At 45.7% G+C, this 18,691-nt stretch overlaps 1 protein-coding gene across 1 annotated transcript in view; it reads right to left on the bottom strand.

Annotated features, from left to right (window-relative positions):
* Positions 1–18,691, bottom strand: part of mgst2 (microsomal glutathione S-transferase 2) — a 46,413-nt gene that overhangs the window by 15,505 nt on the left and 12,217 nt on the right. Inside the window, exons 2-3 of the mRNA XM_080194344.1 lie at positions 17,060–17,159; positions 8,103–8,173 (exon numbers count right to left, since the gene is read on the bottom strand). Coding sequence (XP_080050470.1) covers positions 8,103–8,173; positions 17,060–17,159 — 171 coding nt within the window. The remainder of the gene's footprint in view (positions 1–8,102; positions 8,174–17,059; positions 17,160–18,691) is intronic.

Consider the following 18,691-nt stretch of genomic DNA (forward strand, 5'->3'; position numbering starts at 1 on the left):
CACAGGGAGAATGTGCAAACTCCGCACAGACAGTGACCCAACCCAGGAATCCAACCCGGGTCTCTGGTGCTGAGAGGCAGCAGTGCTCACCACTGCGCCACCCACTTCACCTACAACACCTCCAGTTCAACCCCTGGATAGTGCAGGGTGGTGCGAACACTATAATAAGCCACACACATGCACACACACACACACACACACACACACACACACACACACACACACACCTGTTAGGAACAGGCATGTAGAATGGCAATGGGATATGGAACCTGGGAGCTTCTAGTGCAGGTCGAATTCTATCTCGGCACAAGCCACAAGCCTCGGGGTAGCAGAGGAGCTATAAGAATTGATAAAAATCAAAATGAGGAAAGGGTTGTAAACAATTTTGATTAAGTCATTTTCCCAACATTTGCAGCGTAGTCTATGACCTGGAAAATTCAGTACTAAAATGGCCAACTGCTCAGAAGAGGTTTTACATTGGTTCCATTGGCTGAAAAACTTTGAAAACTGGTAAAATAAAGCATTCTTGATTTGTCAATTTTCTGTGGGCTTGGAGAACTGCTTGTAGATTTTCCCAGTTTTGAAATATTCAAATGAAACAAGGTATCCAAAAATCATCCGTTCATTTCTAATGGGAAAAATCTAATGGGAAATATTTGACACCAGAGATATTTGTTTTAATGATTGTTACCTCCTAAATGAGAAGCAAGCGCGCATTTATAACAACCTTTCTTACAAGTATTCTGACCTTCCCAGATGACTCATTTCATTTGTCTTTCAGTTCAAATTCTGCTCTGTGCGATCAGTAATGAACATACTAATTCATTCTTAAGAAATTAATCATTACTGCTTTTCTGAAGGAAGAAATTAGCCCATTTGAGTTAAGGGCTTTGTTAAAATGGAAAACAGCGGTATTTAATACAAATACATTAATACATTCATCAACAATTTCACATAGAACAATTTGAACCATCCTTCTGTTTCCAGATATCAATCTTCATGGTGGAGGCACTGAGGTTTCTTGCACTTCCTCACTAGGTATACCATGAGTGGGCAATGACGCACAATCTTTCAATCAGTGTTGGGCATCAAATGCGCGCAGGCAAAGTACAGCATGTATACATAAATGTAGAATTACCCATACTCTAGGGTGGCACAGTGGTTAGCACAATTTCCTCATGGTGCCAGGCACTTGGGTTCAATTCCAGCCTCAGGTCACTGCCTGATGGAGTTTGCACATTCTCCCAGTGTCTGTGTGGGTTCCCTCCAGGTGCTCCGGTTTCATCCCACGATCCATAATTGTGTGGATTGGCCAGGTTAAATTGCCGTTTAGTGTCGGGGTAAATATGAGAATAGGGCCTGGGTGGGATTGTTGCCAGTGCAAGCTTGATGGGCTGAATGGGCTCCTCCTGTACTGTAGGTATTCTATGATTCTATTCCAAAGTTCCCTAGTGTTACATTCAGAAGTTTATTACTTAGTGAAACATTTCAATCCCAAATGTTGACTAACTCACTGATTGAAAATGCCAGTGTTATGTTGAGCCTTGGGCAGCTTTTTTGCTTTGTTGGATTTGAGCACATGGTCCAGAGTTCAAACTTTGTTCTAACCAATCTTATTGTCAATTTCCTCTTAATCAGGATAAAAATGAGACTTTCCACTTTACCACAATTTAACTACATGCTTTCCAATGATTTTTCTGTCCTGATAACATATATCAGGCAGGCTTTAAAAATGACAGGCAGAATGAATTTCAAAATTCCAGTCCCCATTCCTGTCATTGTTAATTTAGATTGACATGCGGTAAGCATGGATCGTGAGTTCACATCCAGCTGGCCTGACGTTGCCAGCTCCATTGCAGAAGTGGTGATTTTCCTTGTAATTTTCATGAAGCCAGGCCTGGTATTGAAGATGAACTAATTCACACCATCTTAGAAGTGCTATGAACCATGGAGGAACCCTAGTTTGTAGTCCGGAACTGTACGGTAGGTATGCTCAAGTGACATTCATGTCACAATGAAATGCTATATTCTATATTCTTTTCATACTGTGATTAATGAAACGGCTTTGTTTTATAACAATAATTGGCTATTAAATTGAGCATTGTAAAGAAGTAAAAGTCTTAAGATGGATTAGAGTACATTATCCACTGGATAAAGTTTTCCCCTGCATTGTACAACATTGAAGTTCTGATTTGATGATGTCAATTGTCCATTTGGCACTCATGTTTTCCTTGAATTTCAGTTTAGTTATTTGTATTGGCTGCTTCAAATCTTTAACAAATGATTGATTGCTTTAAATTGGCTGAGTTTCTTGCTGACTTCAAATGTTTTAATGTATTCAGAACTGGCAGTTTCGTTAACACAGTTTTCAATGGGGTATCATTTTGAATTTGTATCTGAGTTCCAAACCCACTAATGGATTCAGTTCAGCAAGGGTTATTGACACAGCTGTCAAAGGGACTGAGAGCTTTGTTATTTTGACAGATTCATGAGCAGTTCAGAGGATTATGAATTTTTAAATGCTGCTTGCTTATCTTGACAAATGTATGAGCATGTCAAGGACTTGCTAAAGTTATTATAGGGCTTATGAGTTCTGTATATAGTGGATGCTGGGTGAGTATCTGTAAGGGCAGGTATGGGTGTGAGAGGATAGAAAGGTTTCACACTCCTCTCTAGAATGGGATTGATGTCTCAGCAAACAGAGACCAGCCATTTAATCAAGACGCCTTGACATTTGCCTGCCTCCATCTCCATCTCAGACTTGCTGTAGGAATTAGTGGTACTGTCATCAGCCTGTCCACACCATGAAAATAGCATGGGTAGGCAATCCTGGTCAGGAGGCAGGATCATGACAATGGGAAATCCCCTGATTCCGGTGGCACATGGTTAGCCCTGCTGCCTCACAGCACCAGGGACCTGGGTTAGATTACTGGCTTGGATCACTATCTTTGTGGCACGTTCTCCCCATGTCTGCGTGGGTTTCCCCCAGGTGCTCTGGTTTGCTGCCACAGTCCAAAGATATGCTGGTTAGTTGAATTGGCCATGTTAAATTGCCCTTTAGCGTCAGGAGCACTAGCTGGGGTAAATAGGGGTATGGGGATAGGACCTGGGTAGAATTGTGATTGGTGCAGACTTGATGGGCTGAATGGCCTCCTTCTGCATTGTAGGATTCTATGATTCAAGAAAATCCTTCCCAAGTTATTCCGATCCACGTTGTCTGCTCTTTGCTTTTAACCCTTCCTTTTTGTTTCTCTCTTGGTGGTTCCACTTTTGTTTGGTCCACTCCTTTCCAGCAACAGCATCTCATCTCAGTCCACATGGCTGACTCTAGATTCATCCTTTTCACCTGCAAGCTGCACAGAGTCAGCTTCCACATGTTCGCCAAAGTCATCACTCCACCAAGACCACTGTCAACACAACCACTGAGCTGTTACACTCCTTCAATGGTGAGTTGGGGGGGGTGGGAGGAGGGAGGGACAGTTCATTCTCTGGTGAGGGGGGAGGGAAGGAGGGAGGGCCAGATCATTCTCTGGTGGGGGGAAGGGAGGAGGAGGGAAGGCCAGGTCATTCTCTGATGGAGTAGGGGGCAAGAGGGAGGCCAGATCATTCCCTGGTGGGGGGGTGTAGGGGAAATCAGGGGAGGCCAGATGGTTCTCTGGTGGAAGTGGGGAAGAGGGGAGGAGGGAGGGCCAGATGGTTCTCTGGTGGAGGTGGGGAAGGGGAGAGGAGAGAGAGGGCCAGATGGTTCTCTGGTGGAAGTGGGGGAGGAGGGAGGGCCAGATGGTTCTCTGGTGGAGGTGGGGAAGGGGAGGGGAGAGAGGGCCAGATGGTTCTCTGGTGGAGGTGGGGAAGGGGAGAGGAGAGAGGGCCAGATGGTTCTCTGGTGGAGGTGGGGAAGGGGAGAGGAGAGAGGGCCAGATGGTTCTCTGGTGGAGGTGGGGAAGGGGAGAGGAGAGAGGGCCAGATGGTTCTCTGGTGGAGGTGGGGAAGGGGAGAGGAGAGAGGGCCAGATGGTTCTCTGGTGGAGGTGGGGAAGGGGAGAGGAGAGAGGGCCAGATGGTTCTGTGGTGGAAGTGGGGGAGGGGGGAGGAGAGAGGGCCAGATGGTTCTCTGGTGGAGGTGGGGAAGGGGAGAGGAGAGAGGGCCAGATGGTTCTCTGGTGGAGGTGGGGAAGGGGAGAGGAGAGAGAGGGCCAGATGGTTCTCTGGTGGAGGTGGGGAAGGGGAGAGGAGAGAGGGCCAGATGGTTCTCTGGTGGAAGTGGGGGAGGGGGGAGGAGGGAGGGCCAGATGGTTCTCTGGTGGAAGTGGGGGAGGGGAGAGGAGAGAGAGGGCCAGATGGTTCTCTGGTGGAAGTGGGGGAGGGGGGAGGAGGGAGGGCCAGATGGTTCTGTGGTGGAAGTGGGGGAGGGGGCAGGAGGGAGGGCCAGATGGTTCTGTGGTGGAGGTGGGGGGGAGGGCAGGAGGAGGGAGGGCCAGATTGCTCGGTGAGGGAAAAGGCAAGAGTGGGGGGGGGGGGTGGGCTGGTGGGGGGGGTAGTATGCTGCCACTCTGCGAGCGATCGGTGGATGGGTGGGAGCAGGGGGTCGCAATCAGCCTGGGTAACGGAGGGGAGGGTGAGTGGTTATGGGGGCCAGTTATGTTGTGGGGTTGGGGCAGGATCTGTGGGGCCTTCACTCCCGGACCGCTTCTGCTTTTTGCAGCCCGGAAGCAATGTGGCAGGGGAGCATTTTTCAAATTTTTTTTTCAGTGTGCATGCACAGTTCAGAGCTCTGATCATTTCGGGTGTCATAAGCCCCACCCACAGTGCGATTCAGACTCACGACTTCTCTTCAGGCTGAGTGCGTATGGGGGTGCCTGAGAACAGGTTTACAAATAGGATCTGAATTGCGCCCAGATTCAACACTGAGAATCAAAGTGGTAAAATCGGGCCCTCTGTGACGGCTCTGAGAAAAATAAATGTGTCTGAATTGCGCGCACCAGATTGGATGAGCAGCATCTCATCTTCCAATCAGGCACATTACAGCACTTGGGTCTTAAGTTCAATAACTTTGAATAAGACTTTTCTCTTTCATATTTTTTTATATCCCAAGCATGCTTGGTTCCTGCGCAAAAACCTCCCTCCCTCCCTCCCACTGGGTCAACTATCACTTGTTACTCAGTTTTGTTACATCTTTGCTGCAACCTCTCCCAGCGCCCACTAATCACTCTTCCAGCTATTCCACCCCCATTTATAGAATCATTGAATTCCTACAGTACAGAAGGAGGCCATTCGGCTCATCGAGCCTGTACCAACCACAATCCCACCCTGGCCCTATTCCCGTAATCCCACACATCCACCCCACCTTTATTCCCCCTGACACTAGGGTCAATTTAGCATGATCAACCTAACCCGTACATCATTAGAGTGTCAGAGGAAACTGGAGCACCCAGAGGAAACCCATGCAGACATGGGAAGAATGTGCAGACTCCACACAGACAGTAACCCAAGGCTGGAATTGAACCTGGGACCCTGGTGTTGTGAGGCAGCAGTGCTCACCACTGTGCCACCATGCCACCCCAATTATGAATTACATATAATCACATTTTCTCCCCCTCCTTATTTCTGAACAAGGGTAAAGCGAGCTTGAAACATTCATTCCGTTTTCTCTCCCTATGAATGTTGTCAGACCTGCTGCGTTACTTCCAACTGTCTCTGTTTCAGGTTCCAGCATCTGCAATGTTTTGCTATTCTCATGTATATTAGAAGGTTCAGTTTGTTGTTTGAAGTAGGCTGCATTAGACCTTCCAATTCAAAATAGCAGTAGGGGTGCTACAACAGGGGCAGCACTGTGGCACACTGGCTAGCACTGCTGCCTCACAATGCCAGGGACTTGGGTTCAATTCCTGGCTTGGGTCACAGTCTGTGTGGCGTTTGTATGTTCTCCCCGTGTCTGTGTGGGTTTGCTCCAGGTGCTCCATTTCCCACAGTATGAAAAGCATGCCGGTTAGGTGCATTGGCCATGCTAAATTCTCCCTCAGTGTACCCAAGCAGGCGCTGTAGTGTGGCAACTAGGGGATTTTCACAGTAACTTCATTGCAACGTTAATGTGATACTAATAAATAAACTTTAAAAAATATTATTCTCGAGATGGATGGGCTTCCACTTTTGACCACTATTACATGACCCCGCCTCGCTGAAATCGGCCTACATGGTGTGATTGGATGAAGGCCAGATCACACATGGCAATGACCTTCCTGATGTTCAAATGGTCCGCAACACTCACTATCCAGTCTTAAATATGAACAATAATCATGAGAACGAGATATGTAAAGGCAACCAGAATCCATGGAACCCTATTTCAGCATGAACCTTCACAAGAAGGCAGAAAGAAAAGAGAACAAAGAAAGAGTAATAAGATTTAACTTCATGGTGTGAGGGCACAAGTCAAACCTTAGATTATAATTTCAGCATGTTCCAATGTAATTCTCTTATATACGTCATAGGTGAGAAAAGCAAAAGAAATGGGGGGTACCACACAACAATTTTAAAGAGGTCGCATGCCAACTGACTCAAGAACAGCATCTTCCCTGCTGCCATCAGACTTTTGAATGGACCCACCTTGCATTAAGTTGATTGTTCTCTAAATCCTAGCTATGACTATAACACTACATTCTGCACCCTCTCCTTTCCTTCCCTATGAACGGCATGCTTTATTGTTTCCTGTGTGCTATACAGATACTTTGCACTGTATGCTAATACATGTGACAATAATAAATCAAATCAAATCACCAGACTCTGTTAAGAATGAAGGTTTGACAAAAGTTAACATATAACTCTGCCTAACCCTGATATTTAGTTTACATTTTAGTAACTTTTATCCCTTTGATTGTAGGAAGTGCTGACGTTACCTGGGGGAGAGATGGTGAGGAGAGAAAGGAATTGTTGTGCCTGACAGTTTGAGGAGCTGAATGAACTTGCATTGTAGAATGACAAAACTGCTAGGCATCCTGTGTTGTAGATGGTTATCTGCTGATGTTTATTCAGCTTTTAACATGCTGACAGAGCTCAGCAATTCCTCAATGAGATCGGCAGCACTCGTTCTTTAAGCATGCAGGCATTCGGTTTACAGGATGATATTACGGGTAAGAGTCATTGGCGAGCTTTTAGAGATAATGTGTCCTAGTTTGCATTTATACGTCCCCAAAGGTTCGTCCCAACTGTGCCACAGTGTGAGCTGAGTCCGAGCCTCGGCAATGAGATTCGGCAGGAGCTTTGGTCACCGCATGTGAGGCTGATCCGGACTTTGTCTGATGGCCACGCGTGTACTCACTCACTGAACAGGATTCAGGATGGGAAACCCTGGCTAATTTTTAAACCAGGTAAACCAAACTGAGGGACAAATCAAAAAGAGCAGGGACACTAATAAGTAAATCACAAAGAAAACTTAAAACGTCAAATCAAAATGTGATTAACAGCGTTGATAAAGTGCCTCAGTCCCCATGGCGCCAACTGAGCAGGGAAGGCCTAGACAATGGCAGCAGACACTATGTGCTCCCTCTCCATGGACACTTTACTGTAGCCGCAGTAGAGAGGCAGACGGTTGGGCCAGACGACCTGTCTGATCGCCTGCTGCCTAGACCTGCTGATGGTGAGTCTGACCAGGCTCAGGATCACCTAGTCAATTTTTCCCACCCTAGCTCAGCATGCTGAGGCTATTAACAATGGTCAGCTAATACCCTGGGCTGAAATCTGCTAAAGCAGCACTAGCCAGGGAATGAACCCAAGGCCTGTCAGTGTTATACAGCTCAGTGTCACATTGGCTGCTGTATATATCTACAGAGTCATTTTAAGGACTGGAGAAATTGAATAGATTTGAGTTATTTTCTCCATATTCCCTGCAGCCCTTTACAACGCTGTTGTAGAACAGGTTACAACGAGGCGGGAAGGGATTAGCCAAAAGTCATTTTACCTTTCACCTAACCTCCCTAAAAAGGAAATGACGGAGCCAGTGTTCAGTCTAGACCCCACAATGCTTGGAAGATTTGCACTTTATTACCCCATGCACAGCTACGTTGAATGCATGCATTCAAGAAGATCACTTTTTAAAGCATTGCTCCTCACCTTGATTGAAAAACAATCCAGAAGTCCACAATACAACCAAGAACAGGGGATAGAATTCAGTCGAGTTCTGCCTGGATGGTTTGAAACATAAAAACAAGCATGACATGATTGACAGAGGCCATTCCCAAAAGGTATTCCATCAAAACTGCTCCATCAGTCCACTGCTAACTTCCCCCATCCTCCTCTCCTAGGTGCTGAATTATGCCGAGAATTAGTCCCATGCAATTCTGATGAAAGGCCTGAAAAATTAATTCTGGTCGGAATTCTCCAACCTCGCCCATGGCTGGGATTCTCCAGTCCCGCTGCAACGAATAGAGTTTTGGCTGAGGACAAAATTCCCCATTCTAGCAGCAGCAGTGGCGGGGCGAATATGATCAGAGAATCCCGGCCTCCATTTCCCCACCCTCACCACCACCACCCTCCCATCCCACACCCCCCCAACAGCCCCCCACCCTCCCACTCCCTACCCCCACCAGCCTCCTTCCCACCCATACCCACCCCCTTCTCATCCCCCATCCCCTACCCTGACCAACCCCCTTCCCACCCCCATCCAAACCCTCCCACCCCTTACCCCCACCACCCACACCAACCCTCTCTCTCCCCCTCCACCACCATCCCCCCCTCACCCCCCACCAATCCCCCCACCCCACCCGTCCCCCCAACCACCTCCCTGAATGCTGCCTGACCTGATGAGTATTTCCAGAATTTTGTGTTTTCAATTTGATATTAGTTCCATATGGGGATGGGCTGCCCTAGTATCTCACTCAAGATATCTATTTGGGAGAGTAAAGAGAAAGGGGGGTGGGCGTGAGGGAATGGGAGTGGAACTGGAATCCTGATTCAGACCTCGCTAAATACACAGATGTGTGTAGGTGAGGGTTACCAAATAGAAACAGGAGCTCTGGCTGATGTTTGTTCTCCTGGGCCACGCATACCAAGTGTACCAGGGGAGGAACTTTGTTTAAAATGAAGCACATTCCAGCCATGCTGGTAGTGATGGGTTATGGTTCACTCAGAGCCCGGGTTGCTGGGGCAACATGAACTTTTTACACACATGTTGTAGTCTGGAGCTTTACGAATAGTGATGGTCGAGGTTGCAATGTTCTTTCTGTTGTACAACTGGCCAGGAATCCCTCCTGCTCTTAGCCCACCATTGGCATGTATTGTCAGAGAATCAAAGTAAAGTAAGTAAAGTTTATTTATTAGTCACAAGTAGGCTTACACTGTTGAAGTTACTGTGAAAATCCCCTAGTCACCACACTCTGGTGCCCATTCGGGTATGCTGAGGGAGAATTTAGCATGACCAAAGCACCTAACCAGCAGGCCTTTCAGGCTGTGGGAGGAACCTGGAGGAAACCCATGCAGACATAGGGAGAAAGTGCAGACGCTGCACAGACTGTAACCCAAGCCGGGAATCGAACCCGGGTCCCTGGCATTGTGAAGCAGCAGCACTAACTGCTGTGCTACCGTGCTGCCTCGAGAGTCATAGTCATAGAAGTTTACAGCATGAAAACAGGCCCTTCGGCCCAACTTGCCCATGCCACCAGGTTTTACCACTAAACTAGTTCCAATTGCCCATGTTTGGCCCATATCCCTTTATACCCATCTTACCCATGTAACTGTCTAATGGCTTTTTAAAAGACAAAATTGTACCCACCACCAATACTACCTCTGGCAGCTTGTTCCAGACACTTTCTATCCTGTGTGTGAAAAAATTGCCCCTCTGGACCCTTTTGTATCTCTCCCCTCTCACCTTAAACCTATGTTTTAGATTCTCCTACCGTTGGGAAAAGATGTTGATTGTTATCTATGGCCCTCATTATTTTATAGACCTCTGCAAGATCACCCCAAGCCTCCTGCATTTCAGGGAAAAGAAGTCCCGGTCTATCCAGCGTCTCCTTATAACTCAAACCATCAAGGCCCAGTAGCATCCTAGCATCGGGAGGATTTGCTGGGCAATTTTCAAATTGTTTGGCTACATTATGAGTGCACACTCCTTGGATCAGATCCTGGAGTGGGATCAAACCTGAAGTTCCTGGTTCAGAGAAAGGGACACTATCTACTGAGTCATAACACCTCCCCGATCAATCGGATTTCCAGGCAGCAGTTTTCAGAACCTTACAGGAAAAACGATCGGCATTCGAGATGGGGACAGAGCAGAGTTCAACACCTCTGATTGTACTTGCACTGTGATATTTTTAGGGTCACAATGCAGCAAGTAAGACAGAGAGAGAGATGAAATGTACAAATGTTTGCCACGCATCCACATTCTAGGAAGAAATAGTGGGAACACTTCCCCGGTTACCCATTTCTATCATCCGATGTAGAGCACTGCAAAATACAAACTTCTTAATTTATCCCACATCTCCTACACGGCAGACAGCAATGAGGTGAATCATACAAACCCTACGGTGCAGAAGGAGACCACTTGACCCATTCACCTGCACTGACAACAATCCCACCCAGGCCTATCCCCACAACCCCACATATTCACCCTGCCAATCGGCCTGACACTAAGGGGCAATTTAGCGTGGCCAATCAACCTAACCCACACATCTTTGGACTCTGGGAGGAAACCGGAGCATCCGGAGAAACTCACAGAGACACAGGGAGAATGTACAAACTCCACGCAATGACCCAACTTGGGAATTGAACCCAGATCCCTGGCGCTGAGAGGCAGCAGTGCTAACCACTGTGCCACCATGCCACCACCACAGGGAGAGTGGAAAGCCAATACTTTGAAATAAACGTTTTTTTTAAATTAAAAAAGCAGCATCATTCTCCCTAAAACATCATTAGTTTGAGATGCAGTGTCATCAGACATCCTGCTCCTTCAGCAGAAGTTAAGTTGGTCTCCAGGGAAAATGCCAGTGCTTTTTGTGTTGAAGAGGATGATTAGTTTAAAACCTTTAAAGTTTACAAAAGTGCCTTTCTTTTTAAAAGAGTTAACTAAGTTCAGGGCTGCCATTCTGATCCCGAGCTATCATGGATCCTGGGGTACTTATTCACAGATCCCTGAAGTCAGCAGAGCAGGTGAACAGAATGGTTAAAAAGGCTTATGGGATACTTGCTTTCATTAGTTAGGCATAGAGCATAAGAGCAGGAAGGTAATGTTGGAGCTGTACAGAGTGTTGGTTAGGCTACAGCTGGAGTAGTGTGTACAGTTCTGGTCAGCTCACTATAAGAAGGTTGTGTTTGCACTTGAGGGGTCCAGAAGAGGTTCACCAGGATGTTGCCCAAGATGGAACATTTGAGCTATAAAGGAGAGAATGGATAGGCTTGGGGTGTTTTCTTTACAGCACAGAAGGCTGAGGGGTGGTGGGGGACATGACTGAGGTGTATAAGGTTATGACGGGTATGGACATGGTGAGTGCAAAGCAACTGTTCCCCTTGATTGAGGGACCAATCACAAGGGGTATGGTTTTAGGGTGAGGGGCAAGAGATTCAGAGGGGATTTGAGAAAAAAAATCACTGAGGGTGGTGGGAATCTGGAAAGCACTGCCTGAGAAGGTAGGAGAGGCCGGAAACCTTACAACCTTTAAAATTATTTGGGTGAGCACATTATACATCAGAACATTCAAGGATATGGGACAAATGCAGGAAAATGGGATTAGGACACCTTTAGGTGGTTGGTATGATGTGGAGATGCCAGCGTTGGACTGGGGTAAACACAGTAAGAAGTCTCACAACACCAGGTTAAAGTCCAACAGGTTTATTTGGTAGCAAACACCACTAGGTTTCGGTGCTCTGCCTCTCACGAAGGGGTGTTTGCTACCACATAAACCTGTTGGACTTTAACCTGGTGTGGTGAGATTTCTTACTGAGTTATTGTTGGTACAGAGTCAATGGCCGAAGGGCCTTTTCTACACTATATTGACTCTTTGGATAGGATTTTCCAGCCACGCTCGCCTCAAGGCTGGAAAATCCCACCCGATATCAATGAACCTTTGCATGGTCCACTCCCACCTGCTACGATTTCTGTGGCAGGCGGGACAGGAAAATTCTGCTCTATGTTGTTGTAGCTGGAAATAGCGCTTCTATAGATGTCAGGCAGGGATAAGGTCAGGCTCAATTCTGATGAATAGCTTTCTTGCATTCGCTGACTGGGATCGCGTGGGCATTTGGGCAATGTATTTAAAGGCTTTCAGTGCCCAACGGATTGGTATTTCAGGACAAATCGGTGGGTTTGGGGTGAGAGAAAGGGGAGGACAGACAGAATGTATTCGCCCTGATGATCTGCAGTGCTAATTTGTGCCTCTGTTATTTGAGCGAGCAGCCATCATAATACAATTACACACAAATGATTCATGTTCATGTGAAGTCAAATCTTGTGTTATCTGAAGACTTGCTCTGAATTATTTACCAGCACCATATCATTATATGGATATGCCTCAATTAAGGCAAGGGACTGACTGACGTTAATTACTGGCAATCAAAGATTGTAACTGTAAGCAAATAAAACCTCAACTTTTTTCCTACTTTTGAGTGAAATACCCCCATTGAAATAAAATGGACTGTTCTCTCTCAGGGTTTGAGAGAAAAGAAATTGTTACAATTGTCTGAGGTCTCAGACTGAAAAGAACTTCTGTCTCCGGCTCAATCCCCAGCTGAGTTTCACACTCTATGGGATAGATTTTATATGGGACTGATGATCCACCCTCCAGCCTAAGAGTCAGTCAGCACCTTGTCGATGTGAAAACCAGCTGCCCGCAGCAATAACACATTGGGGACATCCCTAATTTGTGCAAAGTGGAACTGCCACCCATCAGGGACAGCAAGTCCTGTCCTAGAATGCTGCCAACCAATCAGACTGACCGGCAGTCTCCTCAGCACCAGAAGACGATCGTAGTCACTGCTGGGACTATAACCAATCCTCCAAATATGTGAAGATGTCACCCACTACAGGCAAGAACAGGGATTCGGGGTGGACACAGCTGAGTGGGGGTCTTGTGGTTCAGTGGGTAGCACCCCTGCTTCTGAATCAAAAGCTCCAGCTTCGAATCCCACCCCAGGACCTGATGCCTAAGGAAGGTGCATCCATAACGAGTGTCAACCTGCAAATCCTTCCAAACAAGACAATGGCTGGCAGTAAGAGCAGAAGAAACCCCCGGTCGGCCATATTTGATGTGGAGTGGAGCTCCTCATGCTATACACCCTGGTTACAGACTGGTGACTTGTTCTGGGAATTACTAACTATGGAAACAGATTAAATTCTGCCTTAGCGCAGCACTAGATGTGGGAAGAGAATTGGAATTGGAACAGGTAGGAGGCCTCAGTGAGGTGAGGTAAGGAAGAAGAGGGGTTTAGGTTAGAGAGGCCCAATCAGCACAAAATAGTACCCACCAAAGGAGGTGCATCCCTTCCTGGCCTACTGCAGCCTGTGCCTGGTTGCCTTGCTTTGCTTCTGCCTTCCCCTGCAGACTGTAACATTGTGACGGAGGTGCAATGAGACCCTTAATTTGCAATCCACTGTCCATTTCTGGGCTTCACAAGGCCTAAGGGTGGGCAGGCTGCCTGATACCTTACCCATCCTCCTATAGTATGTGGGGCAGGTCAAGGGCGGCTGGGGGGGTTTATTTTACAAGCAACAGCCACCCCTCCCCACCTTCAAATAGGCTGGTGGGGGCCTGTAAAATTCACAACTATACTTTTTAAATCCGAATGATTAACTGTTTCCAACTCCATAACCCCGGCCCTATGTCAGCCCATCTGTCACTGAGGCCTTCTTCTACGTCTCTGTCCATTCCAGTATCAGGTATTTCAATGCTCTTTTGGCTGGACTCCAATCCTCCAAAACTTCATTCAACAAAACTGCCATTATCTTATTCAATGTCCCCTCTTATCTACTCTTTATGCTGTGCATAACCCTTTTCAGTATGCAAGGCCTTTCAATTATTGTGTGGCAGTGCATGTGTGCTAACTTAAAGGGACCGACTTTCACTTGTCCTAGGTGGGACTCTGGGTTGGTGCATGCCCATGTAATTTAAGGGGAATATGGATCCTATCTTCTACATCTTTGCCTTGAACCATCCCCACTCACACTCTTCCCACCACCCAGTATGAGATTGACCAGCCCTCCTAATTGGTCTGTCCTTGACTTGGTATCTGGTCTTTTGTTATGGCAACATAGGGTATTTTATCTACAATCATCTCACTGTATAGGGAGCATACGGTAAATGCTGTAATATAGTAATATGTTACTGAACAGGGAGCAAATTTTTTCTTCATGAAATATCATACAAATTCCTAATTTCCTTCAATTTCTCTGCTTTTGAGAAGGGGAGAGTAAAGGGGAAAGATGAGGAAGAGAATCCGCCATCCATTGGATCTCTAACTGAAATAGAGATTGCACGTTTATGAAGATGTTGGTCAGGACAAAGTCTGGCTTAACAATTATGCTTCTAATTATATACAAATGCTTTTAACACAATGAAACGCCCCAAGGCACTTCACAAGGACATTATACTGTAGAACAAAGCATAACACCAAGTCGGGTCAGGTGATCTAAAGCTTGGACAAAGAGGTAGCTTTTATGAAGCGAGGCAGAGATGGGAGGAAATTCCAGAACTTGGGATCTAGCCAACTGAAGGCACAACAGCCAATGGTGGAACAATTGGAATTGGGAACGCACAAGAAGCCAGAACTAGAGAAGAGTGCAGATATCCCTGGAAGGTTGTGGGGCTAGAGGAGATTACAGAGATAGGGAGCGGCAAGGCCTTGGAGGAATTTGAAAACAAGGATGAGAATTTTAAAAATCAGGACATTGCTAGACTGGGAGCCAGTGGAGTTGGTGTAACGTTATGAATCAAGACTCAGACAGTTTTGGATGGACTCAAGATTACAGAGCATAGAATGTGGGAGATCAGCAGGGAGTGTGCTGGAAGGTAATAAAGGCGTAGATGAGAGTTTCACAGCAGATGAGTTGAGACAATGGCAAAGTTGAACAATATTAGAGAGATGGTCTTAATTGAGAGTAGTTCATCTCAGGATCAAATATGACACCTGGGATTGCAAACAGACTGGCTTAATCTCAGTCTGTTGACAGGGAGAGGGATGGAGTCTGTAGTAACAGAATAAAGTTTGGAGTGGGAACTGAAAAGAATGACTTCCGTCTTCCCAAGTATTAACTGGGTGGGGACGGGGTTGCTATTCATCTTGCATTGAGTGGCACAGTGGTTAGCACTGCTGCCTCACCGCTCCAGAGACCCGGGTTCGATTCCTGGCTTGGGACACTGTCTATGTGGGGCTTGCACATTCCCTCTGTGTCTGTGCGGGTTTCCACTGGGTGCTCTGGTTTCTTCCCACAGTCCAAAAGTTGTGCAAGTTAGATGCATTGGCCATGCTAAATTCTCCCTCAGTGTATCCAAACTGGTGCCGAAGTATGGTGACTAGGGTATTTTCACAGTAATTTCATTGCAATGTTAATGTAAGCCTTCATGTGATACTAATAAATAAATAAACTTTCGTATTGGATTCTGATAAGCTGTCTGGTGATTTTGCTGTGGAGATGCCGGCGTTGGACTGGGGTAAACATAGTAAGAAGTCTCACAACACCAGGTTAAAGCCCAACAAGTTTAATTTTAATAAATTGTTTATTTTTCAAATAAACTTGTTGGACTTTAACCTGGTGTTGTGAGAGCTCTTACTGATGATTTTGCAATAGGAGAGGAGTTGAGAAAGAGGTGATGGTGAAGTAGAGCTGTGTCATCAGCTCACATGTCCAAACTAACACTGCTTTTGGACAATGAGAAATAGGAGGGGGCCAAGAGCAGAACCTTGAGGAACACCAAAAATAATGGTGTAGAGCTGGAAGAAAAGCCATTGAAGGGATTCTCTGGCTACTATTAGACGGATAAGAATGGAACCAGGTGGGAGCAGTCCCACCCAGCTGAACAACAGTGGAGAGGGTACTTGAGAAGGATCATGTGGCCAAATAAGTCAAAGGCTGCAAATAGGTCAAGACAGGATCAACTGTGAAGTGCTCCAGTTAAATAGCTGCTCAAAATTTACCATCGAATCATATTCATAAACAAGTCTGATTCTGGATAGCAGGAAGTTGCCATGGTACTGAGTACCCATCAACATCAAGGGAGAAAGATAAAACATTAAAAACGTTTATGGCTATTTACTTTGATTCCTACAGAGCAGAAGGAGGCCACTTGGCCCATCGAGTCTGCATCGACTCTCTGACAGAGCATCTTACCCAGGCCCTATCCCTGTAACCATATATATTTACCCCATTAATCGCCCCCTAACTTACACATCTTGGGACACTAAGGGGGAATTTAGCATGGACAGTCCACCTAACCTGTGCATCTTTGGACTGTGGGAGGAAACCCATGCAGACATGAGGAGAATATGCAAACTTCACATAAACAAACAGACACCCAAGGCCAGAATCAAACCTGGGTCCCTAGTGCTGTGAAGCAGCAGTGCTAACCACTGTGCCAATCTCTCGCAATTGAAAATGTATCTGTGAGTTTGTTGTTTATGGGAAAGCACAGGAGTGCAATGGTTAATGGGATGCTTATGGCTAGTTAAGGCTGCTGAATATCAGCCCTTCCCCACACTATAACCCAATGCCATCCAACCTGAGTCATTGAGAACAGTTCTGAATGGACATGGTTGTGAAATTGCACAGCTGCTTAGAAAGCTGTTGTGGTAGAGATCTGTCTCTTCCCCTGGGGTCTTCTTTACTGAAAAGCCCTTTAATTATTTAACTTCAAAAAGAAAAAGTCAAGATTGATTTACACCTAACACGATACTTAATGGAGAAAAATGCACTAAGAACATCTTTTTTGATTTTTCATTGATTTGGAAAAAAACTTTTTAAGAGTCTTAAAGTGATACCAGCAAATTAACGAGCACAATTTCATGGCAGGAGGACGCGGAAGAATTAAATTTTTTATCAATTCTTCGGTACAAATACCTACTATAAAGTGCTTAAGTAAACTTACTGTGCACGAAAGATCCTTTCAAAGTCAGGCGATCCTGTAACTGATGGTGGGGCAATTTTATATTTCATCCTGGCATTCCCTACTTGCTTGGCAAAATATGCTGCACATACAAAAAGGAAAGTTTATTCATGGACAGTAATTAACTTTTTTTTTAAGAATACATAAGGATATAAGAACTAAGAGCAGGTGTAGGCCATCTGGCCCCTCAAGCCTGCTCTGCTACTTAATAAGATCATGGCTGATCTTTTTGTGGACTCAGCTCCACTTATCCACCCGCTCACCAGAACCCTCAATTCCTTTACTGTTCAAAAATGTATCTATCCTTGCCTTAAAAACATTCAGCGAGGTAGTCTCTATTTCTTCACTGGGTAGGGAATTCCACAGGTTCACAACCCTTTGTGTGAAGAAGAACCTCCTCAACTCATTCCTAAATCTGCTCCCTCTTATTTTGAGGCTATGCCCCAAGTTCTAGTTTCACCCAACAGTGGAAATAATCCCCCTGCTTCTATCTTATTTATTCCCTTCATAATCTTATATATTTCTATAAGATTTCCCCCTCATTATTCTAAATTTCAATGAGTATAGTGCCAGTCTAACCTCAATAGCCTTAAGCTCACCTTATAAGTCAATACAGATGCAACTAGAACAGTGCAACCAAATGCAAAATGTAATAAGATTAATCCACTGGGACAAAAGATTTAAATGTCCAAATCACCAACAACCTGTCCTGGTCTCTTCATGCCAGCACTCTAGTTAAGAAAGCCCAGCAATGCTTCTACTTTTTCAGGGGGCGATGGAAATTCAACATGCCTGTTACGACTCTCACCAATTTTGCAGATGCACCATAGAAAGCATCCTTTCCAGATGTATCACAGCTTAGTATGGCTCCTGTTCTGACCAAGACTACAAGAAACCATAAAGGGTTGTGAACAAAGCCCAGTCCATCGCATATCCCATCCATTGACTCTCTACACTTCCCGCTGCCTCAAAAAAGCAGCCAGCATAATCAAGGATGCTGGACATACTCTCTTTCACCTTCTTCTATTGGGAAGAAGATACAAAAATCTGAGGTCACGCACAAACAGACCCAAGAACAGCTTCTTCCCTGCTGCCACCAGACTTTTGAATGGACCTACCTGGCATTAAGTTTATTATTCTCTACAGCCTATGACTGTAACATTACATTCTGCACCCTCTCCTTTCCTTCTCTATGAACGGTGTGTTTTGTATAGTGCGCAAGAAACAATACTTTTCACTGTATATCAATACATGTGACAATAATAAATCAAATCAAAACAAAACTGTGCAGGGCCCCCGACGGAAAAGTCAGTGCATTTTCGTGGCCTAATGCGTATTCTGAATAACTCTGGTTTATTAAATTGCCTTGCATTTAAACATCTGTGTACACAGTGGATATTCAGGTGACGAAACTGACTGAACAGAGTCCAACTGGCAGGAGAAGCAATATAGATAAAAGGATTCTCTGCTGGTGTGTGAGAACTTCAGAACTAGTGCAGAGTGCTGAGGTTTAGCTGCAACAACTCATCTGTTCCTGACATTATCGTGTGAAGTTTGCTTTGCCACAACTTTCAAGCTGCTGTTTTGGTCGTGACTTTTCCAGGTTTGAGAGCA

This window comes from Carcharhinus amblyrhynchos, chromosome 1 (genome assembly GCF_965287045.1).
Source record: "Carcharhinus amblyrhynchos chromosome 1, sCarAmb.v2.hapA, whole genome shotgun sequence".
NCBI lineage: Eukaryota > Metazoa > Chordata > Chondrichthyes > Carcharhiniformes > Carcharhinidae > Carcharhinus > Carcharhinus amblyrhynchos.